This window comes from Dreissena polymorpha, chromosome 13 (genome assembly GCF_020536995.1).
Source record: "Dreissena polymorpha isolate Duluth1 chromosome 13, UMN_Dpol_1.0, whole genome shotgun sequence".
NCBI lineage: Eukaryota > Metazoa > Mollusca > Bivalvia > Myida > Dreissenidae > Dreissena > Dreissena polymorpha.
In genome coordinates this window covers 44,593,432-44,612,416 of record NC_068367.1, presented here as the reverse complement: position 1 = coordinate 44,612,416, position 18,985 = coordinate 44,593,432, and the positions used below count along the sequence as shown (strand labels likewise).

Genomic DNA, 18,985 nt, shown 5'->3' with positions numbered 1-18,985 from the left:
ATCATATATATAACTTACAGAGAGTCGTAGAAGGCCGAAATTTCCAAAGTCAAAGATGAAAAGTTGATAAAACATCTCTTTACTGAAAATAGAAGCATAATTTTTTTATTAGACCAATATTTTTATATTTCAATGTAATAACATAATTATTTTACCGTATAAAGGTACACAGAGGGATCTGGAGTTTATTAAGGTCGCCATGGCATACTGAGTATGGTGTCTGCCTAGCGAACGAGAGGTCATGGGTTTAATCCCTTCTTAGATCACCCCAAAAGACATAAAGTGCTGGTTCTACCCAGAAAAGGACTCAAGAGTGTTTAATAAGCAATAGGCTTTCCCTGCAATCGAGGTAAAAAACATAGGTTTTATATAGAGTGATCACCTGAGTTTGGTGGTGTTGACCAGTAGAAGTCTGGTCTGATGTTGCATCAATGCAAACTCCTCATCGACACAGCCCACAAACACGTGGTCGGCAAACATCTCACGCACGCCTGAAACATAACAGAGGTGCTGTTTCCTTGCTTTAACCTTTCCCGCCCAGAAGCAAAGTGGAAATGGCTAAATGCAACCAGCATAAAACCAGAACTGTGTGCGTGTAACTCCCAGTCAGTTCTGGTTTTATGCTGTTCATCAGTATCTTATAGTTGGAAATGAAGCCTTTAAAACTTAAATCTACCGTAGTACCGTCAGAATGAGAACAAAGGTTCTCATGAAAAACCTAGTTTCTTGGGATTATGCGTCGAACTGCTTGCCATATCCGTCTCTCATTCTCATGAGAACCTAGGTTTTCAGCATTACGCGTCGGACGGCATAAACTTGCTCGTTTGGAATACGGGACACATATTATTCAGGGCGCAGGATCAATGGGGTTCACATATGATTACACATGGGCTGGATAGAATGAAAACACGCAGTTAAGAACTTTATTTTTGCAGATATCTCAAGTTATTGAAATATGTTTGCAAAGTCTTTAGTGCATACGTTTTTCTTGCAGTGTTGCCCATACCTTACGATTGAATAATACATCATTACACATTATCAATAGAGATAAAACTTTTATTTATACCATAATGATTGCTTACTATATCACAGACATACTTTAAATAGAAAACTGTACCGTACAGTCGTTTGAGGCCTGAACAAGGGAACTGAATATCTGAAAATCATTTAATGCTGTAACAATGTATTATGTAAAGATTGATGAATTCGTTTCAATTTTTAGTCTCAAAATAATATTAACAATTAGAGATGTATTTCATAAACAGTTTATTTTTTATTAACGTGTTCAGACCAATGTCGACCGATTCATGGGTTCACGCCTATTTCTTATCATTTTACACATATGCCGCCAGCGTGCACCAAGCAATGGGAGATAACTGGAGGTTAATTATGGCAAGCAGTTCGACGCATAATCCCAAGAAACTAGGTTTCTCATGAGAACCTAGGTTTTCATGAGAACCTAGGTTCTCATGAGAAACAAGGTTTATGAAATCCCAAGATACCAGGTTTCTCATGAGAACCTAGGTTTTCATGAGAACCTAGGTTCTCATTTGAAAACCTTAGTTTACGCTTGAGAACCTAGGTTCTCATGAGAAACAAGGTTTATGAAATCCCAAGATACCAGGTTTCTCATGAGAAACTAGGTTTTTCATGAGAACCTAGGTTCTCATAGACACATAGAACGTAGGTTCTCATGGGAACCTAGGTTCTCATTCTGAGAACTTAAGTTCTCGTTTGGTATCCTAGGTTTTCACAAGAACTTAGGTTCTCATTTGAAAACAGGTTCTCATGAGAACCTAAGGTTCTCATGAGAACCTAGGTTCTCATTCTGAGAACCTAGGTTCTCATGAGAAACCTAGTTTCTTGGGATTATGCGTCGAACCGCTTGCCATAACTTTATCACTGTGAAGAAACTTATTATTATTAATGGGGCAATAACTCCTTGAAAACTCACACAAGTAGAACAACATCACAATATGTGCACCATCTAATAAAGGAATACACATATAAAGTTTCACTGTATTCAGATCTTGATTTATAAGCAAATGTACTTTTAATCAAACAGCTATAAATCCATTGAAATATCATTGACGCATAACAACCTGAAATTCTCATTTTAGTGTATAAAACTAAAGCGCAAGAACAAACAAAAAGCGTGACCAACAGTATGACCAACAGTATCTGTATTGCCATTCTGACATGATTTACAGAGAGTTATTGCCCCATTAATAATAATAAGTTTCTTCACATTGACAAAGTGCATCATTAGTTTGCATCGTCAATTTCACTGCTATTATGCACTGACATGATTATCGGGAAAATTATTTTTGGACCCTTGCAAACTCTTTTGCATGTTTCTCAGTTAATTTAAAATACAAGTGATGTTTAACAAGAGGGCCATGATGGCCCTGTATCGCTCCACTGCTGAAAAAAGGCTGAAACAAATATTCTCTGCATGTGCAAATAATTAAATATAGGCCCTATTTAAGCACATGTACACTTTTGTGACCCCCTGGGCTTGGTCAAATTTAACCCCAGGGGCATAATTTGAGCAAACTTTGTAGAGGACTACTATATCTCACTACAAAATATGGTAGCCCTAGGTCCTAGAGTTAAGGACAAGAATATTTTAAAAATTTTCACAAAATAAGCAAGATATAAGCGTATATAATGTTCAATTTTGTGACCCATGGGTCAGGGTCATGGGTCAGGGTCAAATTTGACCCAAAGGGCATAATTTGAACAAACTTGGTAGAGGACTATAAGATGTTACTGCATACCAAATTTGGTAGCCATAGTCTGAATTGTTTTTGACAAGAAGATTTTTAAAGATTTCACAAAATAGGCGCTTTATAAGCGTTTATTCAATTTTGTGACCCCCCAGGGCAGGGTCAAAGTTGACCCCAGAGGCAATATTTGAACAAATTTGGTAGAGGTTTATTAGATGTAACTACATACCAAATTTGGTAGCCCTAGGCCCAATGTTTACGGACAAGAATATTTTTAAAGTTTTCAAAAAATAAGACCTTTATAAGCATATATTAAATTTTGTGACCCCCGGGGCAGTTTCAAATTTGACATAATTTGAACAAAGTAAGAAGAGAACTATTACATGTCACTACATTCCAAATTTGGTAGCCCTATGCCATACGGTTATGGACAAGAAGATTTTTAAAGTTTTCACACAATAGGCCTTATATAAGCATATGTTCAATTTTGTGACCCTCGGGGCAGGGTCAAACTTGACCCCATGGGCATAATTTGCAAAAAATTGGTAGAGGACTATAAGGTGTCACTACATACCAAATTTAGTAGCCCTAGGCCCAATGGTTATGGACAAGAAGATTTTGAAAGTTTTCACAAAATAAACCCTATATAAGCATATGTTTAATTTTGTGACCCCCGGGGCAGGGTCAAATTAACCCCAGGGGCATAATTTGAAGAAATTTGGTAGAGGACTATTAGATGACTCTACATACCAAATTTATTAGCACTAGGCCCAATGGTTATGGACGAGAAAATGTTGAACGTTTTCACAAAATAGGCCTTATATAAGCATATCTTCAATTTTGTGACCCCTGGGGCAGGGTCAAATTTGACCCCAGGGGCATAATTTAAAGAAATTTGGTAGAGGACTATTAGATGTCTCTACATACCAAATTTGATAGCCCTAGGCCCAATGGTTATGGACGAGAGATTTTGAAAGTTTTCACAAAATAGGCCTTATTTAAGCATATGTTCAATTTTGTTACCCCCGGGGCAGGGTCAAATTTGACCCCAGGGGCATAATTTGAAAATATTTGGGAGAGAACTTTTAGATGTCTCTACATACCAAATTTGATAGACCTAGGCCCAATGGTTATTGACAAGAAGATTTTGAAAGTTTTCACAAAATAGGCCTTATATAAGCATATCTTCAATTTTGTTACCCCCAGGGCAGGGTCAAATTTGACCCCAGGGGCATAATTTGAAGAAATTTGGTAGAGGACTATTAGATGTCTCTACATACCAAATTTGATAGCCCTAGGCCCAATGGTTATGGACGAGATTTTTTTTCAAGTTTTCACAAATTTTAAATAGGCCTTATATAAGCATGTGTTCAATTTTGTGACCCCTGGGGGCAGGGTCAAATTTGACCCCAGGGGCATAATTTGAAGAAATTTGGTAGAGAACTATTAGATGTCTCTACATACCAAATTTGATAGACCTAGGCCCACTGGTTATGGACAAGAAGATTTTGAAAGTTTCACAAAATAGGCCTTATATAAGCATATGTTCAATTTTGTGACCCCCGGGGCAGGGTCAAATTATACCCCAGGGGCATAATTTGAAGAAATTTGGTAGAGGACTATTAGATGTCTCTTCATACCAAATTTGATAGCCCTAGGCCCAATAATGGTTATGGACGAGAACATTTTAAAAGTTTTCACAAAATAGGCCTTATATAAGCATATGTTCAATTTTGTGACCCTTGGGACAGGGTGAAATTTGACTCCAGGGGCATAATTTGAAAAAATTTGTTAGAGGACTATAAGATGTCTCTACATACCAAATTTGATAGCCCTAGGCCCAATGGTTATGGACGAGAAGATTTTGAAAGTTTTCACCAAATAGGCCTTATATAAGCATATATTCAATTTTGTGACCCCGGGGCAGGGTCAAATTTGACCCTAGGGGAATAATTTGAAGAAATTTGGTAGAGGACTAATAGATGTCTCTGCATACCAAATTTGATAGCCCTAGGCCCAATGGTTATGGACGAGAACATTTTAAAAGTTTTCACAAAATAGGCCTTATATAAGCATATGTTCAATTTTGTGACCCTCGGGGCAGGGTGAAATTTGACCCCAGGGGCATAATTTGAAGAAATTTGGTAGAGGACTATTAGATGTCTCTACATACCAAATTTGATAGCCCTAGGCCCAATGGTTATGGACGAAAAGATTTTGAAAGTTTTCACAAAATAGGCCTTATAGAAGCATATGTTCAATTTTGTGACCCCCGGGGCAGGGTCAAATTTGACTCCAGGGGCATAATTTGAAGAAATTTGGTAGCGGACTATTAGATGTCTCTACATACCAAATTTGATAGCCCTAGGCCCAATGGTAATGGACTGGAAGATTTTGAAAGTTTTCACAAAATAGGCCTTATATAAGCATATGTTCAATTTTGTGACCCCCGGGGCAGGGTCAAATTTGACCCCAGGGATAAAATTTGAACAAATTTGAAAGAGGTTCACCCCAGGAACATTCCTGAGAAATTTCATCAGAATTGGACCAGTAGTTTAGGAGAAGAAGATGTTTTAAGGAAAAGTTAATGCACGCACGCACGACGGACACAGGACCACGACATTATTATATTTTCAAAGGATGTAATATTTGGAGGTACATTTCGCAAGTCAATATATTAAATGCAAAAACTCGAAAAAACAAGAGATGTTTTTGACAGAAATACAATGGCCCCTAATGCACCACTATGATTTTTTTTTTACCTTTGACCTTAAAGGATGACCTTGACCGTTCACCACTTAAAATGGGCAACTCCATGAGATACACATGCATGCCAAACATCAAGTTGCTATCTTCAATATTACAAAAGTTTTTGCAAAAGTTTAACCAAAGTTAAAGTTTGTGACAGACAGGCAGACAGACAGACACATACAATGACAGACAGACAGGCAAAAAACAATATACCCCTGATCATTCAATCCAGGGGCATAAAAATATTGTTTTGTTTTTTGTGATGCTGTTTGAGTAATGTGATTGACCGCATATTGAGTTGAGACTTCATAAATAAACCTTATTCAATGCTTGATTTGCATTACATCTCAGTGCACAATAATTATTATTCAGCCTGAAGGTGCATTATGTCAATTGAAAATCAATTCATAGCTGACTATCAAAGCATTTAACTCCACAAATAACATCCAGTATTATAATAACAAACAAATACTCACTTGTATGCAAATTAGATTCATATGTGCAATTTTCCTAATGACTTCCCTTTTGCATTTCAATCATAATAAGAGTATATCTGTCAAGAAACAGATCTTTGAAACAGAAATTATAATATTTAGTGCATATAAGCCATACATGTTCTTAAATACCTTTCATCAAATGTTAGACCAGACAAATGATTCTGGTATATACATAGGGGCATTGCATTATTTTAACGCAAAAATAAATTGTATTTTCCAACATAGAAACCACCAACATGTAATTTTTTGCTTTCTGTTATTATGGATACAAACCTTTATGTATGTTGTCCTTGATTTTCTTTTGAAGGTCAAGGACACTGGTCAGCTTTATTTCCCGCCTCTTTGGTTGGCTTCCACACTGTGGAAGTGTTACTGAGCTGCAAGGGAATAACAAGATGTGTTTGTGAAACACAATGTCCCCCATATGACGTTTGACCTTGAAGAATGACCTTGACCTTGACCCTTCACCACTAAAAATGTGCAGCTCCATGAGATACACATGCATTTCAAATATAAAATTGCTAGCTTCAATATTGCAGAAGTGACATTACATGAGCAATTTTGACCCATATATTTGACCTTGAAAGATGACCTTGACCTTTCACCACTCAAAATGTGCAGCTCCATGAGATACACATGCATGCCAAATATCAAGTTGCTATTTTCAATATTGCAAAAGTATTCATAAAATAAGCGATTTGGGCCACATATATTTGACCTCTGACCTTGAAGGATGACCTTGACCTTTTACCACTCAAAATGTGCAGCTCCATGGGATACACATGCATACCAAATATCAAGTTGCTATCTTCAATATTGCAAAAGTACTCATAAAATGAGCGATTTTGGCCACATATTTGACCTCTGACCTTGATGGATGACCTTGACCTTTCACCACTCAAAATGTGCAGCTCCATGAGATACACATGCATGCTAAATATCAAGTTGCTATCTTGAATTTTGAAATACTGCAAAAGTGTACATTAAATTAGCGATTTTGACCCATATATTTGACCTTTGACCTTGAAGGATGACCTTGACCTTGAGCTTTAACCACTCAAAATGTGCAGCTCCATGAGATACATATGCATGCCAAATATCAAGTTGATATCTTCAATATTGCAAAAGTTATTGCAAATGTTAAAGTTGGCGCAAACCAACCAACAGACCAACAGACCAACAGACCAACCAACCAACAGACAGGGCAAAAACAATATGTCCCCCACTACTATAGTGGGGGACATAAAAAGCTGTGGAATTAATTGACCATTTGCCAGTGTCCTACTTGATGTGCCGGCAGGCGGTGATTTCACCGGTTACTAAAGATCTTGGTGCCAGCAAATTTTCTAAAAAATATCAATATATACGCAAAAAAGGCCCATTTTAGTTGTAAGTCACTGGCTGCTTTGAAAATGTCACTGTCTACTAAATTTTTTATGGACAATACTGCAATTGCAAATTATCATGCTTATTTTGTTTGGTGTCCACCAAGTAGTCAAGAGATTTTTCTCTAAATATTACCACAGAATCATCTACATGTAGGGTAGAAACGTTTGGTTCCCAAAAAAAGAGACATGTTGTAAAAATAAATTGTTTCTATGCCTTTCTGGCTTTCTACAATTTATTGCCCAATAATTTCACTGCATACAACTACTGTTTGCTTAAATTGACAAAATAAATGAACTATAACATGTTTAATTGTCAACTCACTCCTTGACTGATAAGGAACAAGGGGTCAATGTTTAATGCAAATGTTAACAAAACATAACCTGCCTTTATAGGCAATCAGTCACAATCCGTTGTTTCAACTTAAGACAAACAAGTGCAATATCTCCATTCCCTCCCATCCCGCCCTCCCTTCACAACTAACAATAAATTCAAACCAACTAATTTTAACTTGTGTTGAGTCTTCTTACCTGTCTGAGCTTGAAAGATGGACTTTTTATCTGCTAAACTAGCAAAAGCTGAACATTTTTCATTGACATTTAAGGGCCAAAAAGCAGCTGTTAGCCAGACATTGGAATTTAAACGTCTTACATTTGCATATCAACACAACAGTCATGTGAAGGTCAGGGATGGTATGTTTATTTGTTTTGAAGAAGGGTTTGATGACCTAACAAGTATTCATATTATTATGTTTACCAAGCCAGTAGAAGCTTTTTTATTTATAACAGAAGATTTATAATACTAGTATAACCTTCAGTTAGAACCATTTGCATGTCTTAAAGTCAACAAGGGGTCTAGAAGTGTTGCAAGTAATACAAGAAAGGCAGATAAAGATATACATTAACAGACTTCTGAAGTTTGTACTCAGCAATCCAAGGTCAGATCCTGTAATCACTTTTATATGTAAGTTTTATAAATATATATTTCGTGTTTCTCCACTAATTTCTATATTTGTGGATGAACAGACAGACCAATCAATGAACAGAGGAGGGGATTGATGTGTATACCAAGTTCTATAATTATACCTTATGTACTTTTGAGAAACTACTATAGTAAGTTATTTTTTTAGTAACACCATAACATTTGACCCCTCAAGAAAAAAACAAAAGGTTATTCATAATTCACGTTCAACCCAAAATAATACTAACAAGTTTTGTCTACAGGCTGTTTGGAAAATTGAAAGATTCAATTATGTTGGCAGACAAACTGAAAAACAGACACACATCCCAATTAAAGAGTGTACCAGTAGTCCACTTATGTAAAACAGACAGGAATTTAGTTTAAACCTATTAATTATAGCTTGATTGCAATGAAACCTGAAGGATAACAAAATGCTCTTGAGTATGTTTCCTGGGAAGAACCAGTACTTAATGTCTAAGGGGGAGATCTAAAGAACACTCCAATGATGGAACACATGTTCACCATGATGCTGGGATTATGCCATATCACTACATCACAGCAACCTTAAAGAACCTACATACAAAGAATTAGTACATACTTCATTTGGGTAAAATGGTTACCCTCCATCATAATGAGAAAACTAACTTGAGCTCCAAATGGTCACTACATAAAATAATATCAAAGAAAGGGGTCATCAGGGCCAACTTCACTCACACAGGTTGAAGTTCAAACGGCTTTATTCTAGAGAACTTAGCTGTCTCCTCCAATGTTCCCTTGTGCACTTATTGTTGACCCCACATAACTCTGACCTATTAATATTATTGAATGATTTTTCTGACCTAAAGCCGAAGATATTGATCCCACATGAGCCAGTTTGTAACTTCACTAAAATGTCATTAGAACAAATGTTTTGGGAAGGTTTCGTGATAAGCGATCATAATTTATAAGGACTCTCGAATGTTGAAGCTTTTTGTTTCAATATAACCATATTCATAAAACAGCATTTGCTTTTAAACGTATCAGATCCATTGTCGAACTTTGCCCAGATTTTAAAAGAACATATTTTAGTAAGTTCATGCATGTTCAAGAAAATTGGAACAAACAAGAGCTGTTTGTTAAACATGCATTCCCCCATGTGGGCTGTCAGTTGTAGTGGCAGCCATTGTGTGAATACGTTTTTTTTTCACTGTGACCTTGACCTTTGACCTAGTGACCTGAAAATCGAAATGAGTCATCTGCCAGTCATAATCAATGTACCTATGAAGTTTCATGATCCTAGGCCTAATTATTCTTGAGTTATCATCAGGAAACCATTTTACTATTTTGAGTCATTGTGACCTGTACCTTTGAAGTTTCATGATCCTAGGCCTAAGTGTTTTTGAGTTATCATCCGGAAACCATCTGGTAGACGGACCGACAGACGGACGGACCGACGGACCGACCAACATGTGCAAAGCAATATACCCCCTCTTTTTCGAAGGGGGGCATAAAAAGTGACTCATAGAGTTTTAACAAGCTTTTTCTTCTGTTATGCCCAGAGCTCTAATTCTTGAACCCACATGATTAAGTTTTGATCTCAACTATTTTATTGGGACTACTGTTTTTTTTTTAATTCAAAAGAAATTAAGTATTAGAAAAGATAACCTTTGTTTATTATTTGATGATGAACTCTCTGTGGCATCATTTGGATCTGATGTTTGATTGGATGAGGAGGTAACTGCTTCCATCTGATTGGATGACACAGGTGGCTGGTTTCCATTGCATGACTTGTCTTCATTTTGATTAGCTGGTTTGAAAAATGCTTCTAGTTTCTGGTCTTTGCTGTCAGTTCTTACCATCTGGTGTGCATACAGCTTGCTGCTGGATTCTTGAAGCGTAAAAGAACAAGAGCTATTTTTAAAACAGTCATGCCTTTTCATAGGATAAAAGCAAGCTGTGAAATTATAGTCCAAGTGACGATTTGGTTAAAATTTTATCTTGGCATTGATATTATGACCACATGTTCATTAACCACATGTTTATAAAATTAGGTGAAAATGAGATAAAAACTGCAGGAATTTTAGATGGATCAATGATAAAAGTTGTATTGCAGACAATGCAAGGGCCAAACATAAACTATTTATCAAGGAATTAGGCTAGATAATAAACTTGGATAGATATATTTATTATTTCAAACATTTTTATCAAGTTTGGTGAACATAGGATGATCTAGAGATGCCTAAACCCTTTGCATGCTGGGAAATTTGTCTTCTGCTAAAATGTCGTCTGCTGAATTTCTAAAATTCACATTTTCTTCGTTTTTTTCAAAGAATACTATCAGAATAGCAAACAGTTTGGATCCTGATGAGACGCCATGTTCTGTGGCGTCTCTTCTGGATCCAAACTGTTTGCAAAGGCCTTCAAAATTCGGTTCCTGCATTGAAAGGGTTAATAAATCTGCCACCTAAATTATTGGCAAGAGGTTAAATATGGGTCTTCTTGACAATTTTTATAAAAGGTACTTTTCAATTGTATACAAGTCTCACCTGAGGTATTTTTTTAGCCTCAGTTGACAAATGTTACATAGCTATTTATTGCTAAAATGACACTTAGCTGTGCAGAAAAATATCCAGTCATTATCATTATATACGGTAATATAACAAAGGAATGTACAAAAGCTAAACAATTGTAACCGATTTCATAATCACTTAAGTCCTAATACTTGATATAATCTACAGTAAAGTCACATACCTAAAAGTAATTATCGAAATGGATATCAGTTAATCAGTTTGCACTTTTGTCTAGTTGAGTACATTTTAGGTGTAAAACAGCCTTGAGCAAACATCAAAAACCCATTTTACTATCAATAAATGGTTTATTTTGTAACTTTTACGTTCAATTTAAGGCACTTTGACCTCACATGGGAGGAACAACCTGTTATCAAGACCTTCCAATCTGCTAAATACAATCTTTGTCTATTTAAGTTTTCACTATTCTAAAATCATATACATTTGCTGGTCACCATTATGAATATCAATATTTGCTAGTCACTGTCACTATTATGAACAACTACATTTGCTGGTCACTTTCACCATTATCAACATCAACATTTGCTGGTCACTGTCACCATTATCAACATCTACATTTGCTGGTCACTGTCACCATTATCAACATCTACATTTGCTGGTCACTGTCACCATTATCAACATCTAAATTTGCTAGTCGCTGTCACCATTATCAACATCAATATTTTCTCATCACTGTCACCATTTGCATTCGCTGGTCACTGTAACCATTTACATTTGCTGGTCACTGTAACCATTTACATTCACTGGTCACTGTCATCATCTACATTTGCTGGTCACTGTTACCATTATCAACATCAATATTTTCTCATCACTGTTACCATCATCAATATCTACATTCGCTCATCACTGTCACCATTATCAACATCAATATTTGCTAATTAATGTCACTATGATGAACATCTACATTTGCTGGTAACTGTCACCATTATAAAACATCAACATTATCTGATCACTGTTTCACCATCTACATTTGCTGTTCACTGTCACCATCATCAATATCTACATTTGCTGTTCACAGTTTCACAATTATCAACACCAACATTTGTTGATCACTGTTTCACCATTATAAACATCAACATTTGCTGTTCATGGTTTCACCATTATCAACATCAACATTTGCTGGTCACTGTTTCACCATTATCAACATCTGCTTTCACTGTTTCACCATTATCAACATTTGCTGTTCACTGTTTCACCATTATCAACATCAACATTTGCTGTTCACTGTTTCACTATTATCAACATAAACATTTGCTGAACACTGTAACATCCTTCTACATTTGCATGGCACTGTAACACAGAATTTATCATCATCAACATTCGTTGGTTATTGTTACCCAAACATTATCAACATCCACATTTACTGGTCATTGTAACACAAAAATTATCAACATCTAAACCACCTAGCCACCATTGCACGAACTTCAGAGCTGAGATGGAAACGTTCATCTGTGCTTAAAACACCATCAGCAGTTGAGACAACCAAGACTCCCAGACTGTCACCTTAACAGACACTTTGCCAATCGTGTAAAAAGAAACAGCCAAAAAACTTCCCTTCTTCACAAACTCTGTAGACTTTACTACCGCATGCACAAGTGATTTCACCTTGTACTGTCTTCAAAAAGCCCCTGTGGACCAAACAGCTAATCACATCCTCCAGGAATGCAGAGACTACAATCCACTGTGGATAATATACATTGCTCGAACCTGTGACTTGACAGACAAACAGACAGACAGGCAGGCAGGCAGGCAGGCAGGCAGGCAGGAAGGCGGGCGGGCGGGCGGACGGACGGACAGAAAGACAGACAGACAGACAGACAGACAGACAGACAAACAGACAGACAGACAGACAGACAGACAGACACACACAAAGTACCTGAAGACTTATTTTCCTCTTGCATATTTTCAGTAATAACGCTTGCTCCGGGCAACAAAGCCTGAACAAAGTATGTCCTGCTGACATTGCATCCAAGCAGCCTTGTTTCGATGACTTTCTGTACGCCTTCTATAATCGCGTCTTCATGCAAGAACCGCACCTCATGTTTTGTTGGATGAACGTTGACGTCAACATTCTGGGGCGATATTTCTAAGCTGAAACAGAGATATTACCGTTTTTTTGTGTAAGTGTGGTGGAAGTGAATGGTGTTAAGACAATAACGCAATTTAAAAATAGATAATGTTCTTTTCATTATTTGCATTAATGTACATTTAATATAATTAGGGCAAAGTTTTGAGACTGAAATGGTGACCATCATTTGTTTATTAGTCAAATTAAACTTCAAATTCTGGGGGAAAGTAGAATTATGTAGGACAACCCACCTCCCCCCACTTTAAGTAACAGGCCACAGGATTGACATGAGATACTGTGAGCAGTTTACAAAGTATGTATCTTTGTTACATATTTAGTCTGATTCAGAACTGTGCCTTGATTTGAGAAATTTAATTGATTTATGTTAGAATCCCATCTTGCAGGATAAACAAGATGTGTTTGTGAAACACAATGTCCCCCTATATGATGTTTGACATTGTAGGATGACCTTGACCTTGTGAAGGATGACCTTGACCTTGACCTTTCACCACGCAAAATGTGCAGCTCCATGAGATACACATGCATGCCAAATATCAAGTTGCTATCTTCAATATTGCAAAAGTATTCATAAAATAAGCGATTTGGGCCACATATATTTGACCTCTGACCTTGAAGGATGACCTTGACCTTTCACCACTCAAAATGAGCAGCTCCATGAGATGCACATGCATGCCAAATATCAAGTTGCTATCTTCAATATTGCAAAAGTATTCATAAAATGAGCGATTTTGGCCACATATAATTGACCTCTGACCTTGAAGGATGACCTTGACCTTGACCTTTCACCACTCAAAATGTGCAGCTCCATGAGATACACATGCATGCCAAATATCAAGTTGCTATCTTCAATATTGCAAAAGTATACATAAAATGAGCGATTTTGGCCACATATATTTGACCTCTGACCTTGAAGGATGACCTTGACCTTGACCTTTCACCACTCAAAATGTGCAGCTTCATGAGATACACATGCATGCCAAATATGAAGTTGCTATCTTCAATGTAGCAAAAGTTATTGCAAAATGTTAAAGTTGGCGCAAACAGACAGACAGACCAACAGACAGACAGGGCAAAAACAATATGTCCCCCACTACTATAGTGGGGGACATAAAAAAGCAAGACAAGACGGTCACAAAATCATCTTCTATCCAAATTACCACATAAGGCCTGTGATTAACATGATTGCTTTGTGTAACATATGGTCTTGATAGAATCATTATTCGTACATGCCATACGTCCAATTATTAGCAAGGTTGTCTCACTTTTGGGATGTTTGTTGCCCTGTCCAGATATGGGGCGATTTATACCTATATTCATAGAAAAAATGCTATTTCTATAAGTTAACTATAAATTCGCAATTCATGCAATGTGTGGCAAAATATCATCTTTCCTTATTTCTCTTTAATTACTTAATAACAACACTTACTGGCTAAGTGTTTTAAAGACACCTTATCAAGGTACAAGTCTAGTGATATTGTCATGCTAACATGCTATGCCGTGTGACTGATTAAAGTCCTACCAATGACCTCTTGTTATTGTATTGTGCACAAGCGTATGAGTCCATTTATTAAATTCAGAAAAATTTGTCATATTCTTGTCTTTTTATAGATCACAGAACTTTTTAACATTAATAATTCAGGGACACAGTTTATTTCTTAAAAAACAAGCTATAGTCAACAAGAGTGCTAAACTGTCACAAGATACGCCCATTCGAAGGTTTTGGACACCATGCTCAATGCTTGAAATGCACTCAGTGACCTCAAGACCTAGTTATTGACTCGGCATGACCCATATTTGAACTTGACCAAGATATCATTTAGATGTAACATTTGACTAAATTTGGTGGAGATCAGATGAAAACTACTTCAATTTGAGAGCAGACACCATGCTAAATGCTTGAAATGCACCATGTGACCTCATGACCCCGTTTTTGACCTGGCATGACCCATATTCGAACTTGACCTACATATCATCTAGATACAACTTCTGACCAAATTAGGTGAAGATCAGATAAAAACTACTTCAATTAGAGAGCGTACACCATGCTAAATGCTTGAAATGCACTAAGTAACCTCGTGACCTAGTTTTTGATCCGGCATGACCCATATTTGAACTTGACCTACATATCATCTAGACACAACTTCTGACCAAATTTGGTGAAGATCGGGTGAAAACTACTTCAATTAGAGAGTGGACACCATGCTTAATCCTTGAAATGCACTTAGTGACCCCGTGACCTAGTTTTTGACCCGGCATGACCCATATTTGAACTTGACCTACTAGTCTTGACACAACTTCTGACCAAGTTTGGTGAAGATCGTATGAAAACTATTTGAATTAGAGAGCGGACACTGTTGTGGACGCCGCCCGCCCGCCAATGGTGAAACTATAATACATCCTGTTTAAAAAAAAACGGGCGTATAAAAACATGTTAAAATCAATGTTTAACTGGATTGTGTTTTTGTTTTAAATGAGCTGAGTGAACATTGACACCAACAAAGGGGCTTTTGTATATGTTGTAAATTGAAAACGGCTGTAAAAAGAAGAACTTGGCGTGAAAATTATACAAATAGACCTTTTATAATAAATAAATAGCTGTACAGAAAGACCTAATAGGGAATTAAGTGTTCAACTTTTGAATCTAATTCACAAATGATATACAGGAGTTTCACTATAAATCCTTGACTTATGGATTAATGTTGAAATAAATATTCTTTTTCAAAGCTGCAGTTACAAGAGATGTGTATAAACCAAATGACATGTTTCAAGGTCAAAGCTTTCTGAACATTTAGTGCAAAAATGATTTTTCTTTTACAAGCCCTTGTGATCTTGAACTTTGACCCCCAAACAAATAGGCATCATTTTTACATCTAAATTTACCAGCATACAAATTCAGATGATTGTAGGTCAAAGAATTCTATAGATATCAAGAAGAAATCATGATGACAACCTTTGACCTGGTGACTTTAAAAAGCAAATTGCATTTTTTTCTCCCTCAAGTGTAACCACTGTAGCTTAATCATATGGTAAAAGTATTCTCAAACAAGACAATTATGAAAAATAATTACCTGGTTCCTGTATTAAGACCTTGACCATTGACCTAGTAACCTAAACAAGAGGGCCATGGGCACCTTAGTCTAAAGGCACTCACCTGAGACCCGTAGGAAGTAGCTAAAAATGTGACTTCTAGAGTGTTCACAAGCTTTTTTAATATATTAATATCAGGAAAAAGACCCCCCCCCCCCCCCCCTGGCAGCCATGTTTTTTTAACAATCCAAACCATTTTCCAACTCAACCGTCGTATCCAGCAAACAATAGTTCTGACCAAATTTTATGAAGATTGGGCAAAAAATGTGTCTTCTTGACTGTTCACATGTTTTCATTATATGCATATAGAGAAAACTGCCCCACCCCCTAGCGGCCATGTTTTTCAAATGATAACGACCATTTTCAAACTTGTCCGAGATATCCACAAAACCAATGTTTTGACCAAATTTCATGATGATTAGGCACAAAATGTGACTTCTAGAGTGTTCATAAGCTTTTTTACTAAATAAATATAAGGAAAAGAGCCCCCCCTGGCGGCCATGTTTTTTTAACGATCCGAACCATTTTAAAACTCAACCATGGTATCCAGGAAACAACTCCTCTGACCAAATTTCATGAAGATTGGGCAAAAAATGTGTCTTCTAGACTGTTCACATGTTTTCACTATATACATATACAGAAAACTGCCTTGCATGGCGGCCATGTTTTTCCACCAATCATGACCATTTACGAACTCGTCCGAGATATCTATAAAATCAATGTTAAGACAAAATTTCATGATGATTAGGCAAAAAATGTGACTTCTAGAGTGTTCACAAGCTTGTTTTACTATATAAATATAAGGAAAATGCCCCCCATCCCCTGGCGGTCATGTTATTTCACCGATCTGAACCATTTTCAAACTCAACTGTTGTATCCAGAAAACAAATGTTCTGGCCAAATTTCATGAAGATTGGACGAAAATGTGACTTCTAGAGTGTTCACATGTTTTCACTATATACATATAGAGAAAACTGCCCTGCCCCCTGGCAGCCATGTTTTTTCACCGATCTGGACCATTTGAACTCGTCCAAGATACTAATGAATCCAATGTTTTGACCAAGTTTCATGATGATTGGGCAAAAATTGTGACTTCTAGAGTGTTCACAAGGTTTCTCTAAAGCCATATAAGGAATACTGCCCCGCCCCCTGGCGGCTATGTTTTTCAACGGACCGGATCCATTTTTGAACTCAACCAACATATTATTATGACAAACATTTTGACAAAGTAACATGAAGATTGAGCATCAAATGTGACTTCTACAGTGTTCACAAGGTTTTTCTTTTTTTGACCTAGTGACCTAGTTTTTGACCCAGCATGACCCTGTTTCGAACTCGGTCAAGGTATCATTGGGACAAATGTTCTGACCAAGTTTCATTAAGATTGGACTATAAATGTGGCCTCTAGAGTGTTCACAAGGCAAAATGTTTACGAAGAACGACGCACACACGACAGACGACGGACAAAAGGCGATCTCAAAAGCTCACCATGAGCAAGTTGTTAGGCAAAATATTAACGAAGAACGACGCACACACGACAGACGACGGACAAAAGGCGATCACAAAAGCTCATCATGAGCAAATTGTGCTCAGGTGAGCTAAAAATCATTAGGCATCTTTCCTTTCTCATATGTAACCATATAACCAATTTGCTTAATCTAAGGTCAAATTTTTTTTAGAAGAAACCATATGCCAATTCTCATGGTTGTAGATCAAAGGGGTATGTAGAGATTGTGTGGAAACAAATGACCTACATATGAGTCATGTTCTGAGAAAACTGGGCATACTGCATGTGCGTTAAGTGTCGTCCCAGATTAGCCTGTGCAGTCCGCACATTAGGGACGACACTTTCCGCCTTAAATGGATTTTTGTGTAGAAAAGACTTCTTTAAACGAAAAATACCATAAAAGCGGAAAGTGTTGTCCCTGATTAGCCTGTGCAGACTGCACAGGCTAATCTGTGATGACACTTTACGCACATACATTAAGCCCCGTTTTCTCAGAAAACGACTAATATGGAACTGACAGCCTATCTACTGATCTAGCAACAGGTGCAAATCAATACACTCCAGCTTCTTGAAATACCCCCATACAAATAAGTGTTGTCTCATTTGTGTAAAAACTATTTGCAAATATCACTTTAACTCAATGAAATATCAATGCTTTTTTCTTTCATAAAAATGTGTTTCTCTTTTGTCATTTCACATTTACTAAAAACAGACATGCAAAGAATAATGGTTGAAATAGTAAACAACTTTGCTGCTGTAGGCTTAAAATGCAACTACCAGTGCATGCATAATTGATTTGATAACAGCTCCTGTTCCCCAACATGCATTTGTGTGTCCCAGTTAATACAGAGGGGGTAATCACCTGACAAACAAGATGGCGACGTCCATGCCGAGGCAGGTATTTTTCGTCGTTTTATAGCTTTTTTTTTACTTGTATTATTTTTTTATTCCTCTCACTTTCCAGCCATATTAGGAAGAAAGTTACTGGTTTTTATTTCATAGTAATATTCGCTCTATATTTCGACTTTACTCGGTGCAAAATTTCTTAGCTGGATGACCTAATTAGGGCTCCACTAAAAAAAATTACGGGGAGTAAAGTCGAGATATAAAGCAAATTTAAATTTGAAATAAACGCTAATAACCTTTTTACTGATATGGCTGGAAAGTGAGCGTCATTTAAAAAATAAACAGTAGTAATAAAGTGTATAAAACGGCAAAAAAATAACTGTCTAGGTATGGAGGTCGCCATCTTGACTATCACTTGATTACCCCCTCTGTAATAGGTAACATTGTAATTGTAATTCACAAATTTTAATAAGTTTGTACATACTTATGATTTTAACTTTCAGGGGTCTTTGGTCATGACAGGTATACAATTTGATATCTATTGCTGCATGTTTGTTCATACAGTA

General features: G+C 36.8%; 1 protein-coding gene across 1 annotated transcript in view; it reads right to left on the bottom strand.

Moving 5' to 3' along the window:
- Positions 1-18,985, bottom strand: part of LOC127856468 (DNA mismatch repair protein Mlh1-like) — a 118,240-nt gene that overhangs the window by 17,713 nt on the left and 81,542 nt on the right. Inside the window, exons 11-15 of the mRNA XM_052392685.1 lie at positions 12,767-12,981; positions 9,968-10,190; positions 6,251-6,354; positions 383-491; positions 19-82 (exon numbers count right to left, since the gene is read on the bottom strand). Coding sequence (XP_052248645.1) covers positions 19-82; positions 383-491; positions 6,251-6,354; positions 9,968-10,190; positions 12,767-12,981 — 715 coding nt within the window. The remainder of the gene's footprint in view (positions 1-18; positions 83-382; positions 492-6,250; positions 6,355-9,967; positions 10,191-12,766; positions 12,982-18,985) is intronic.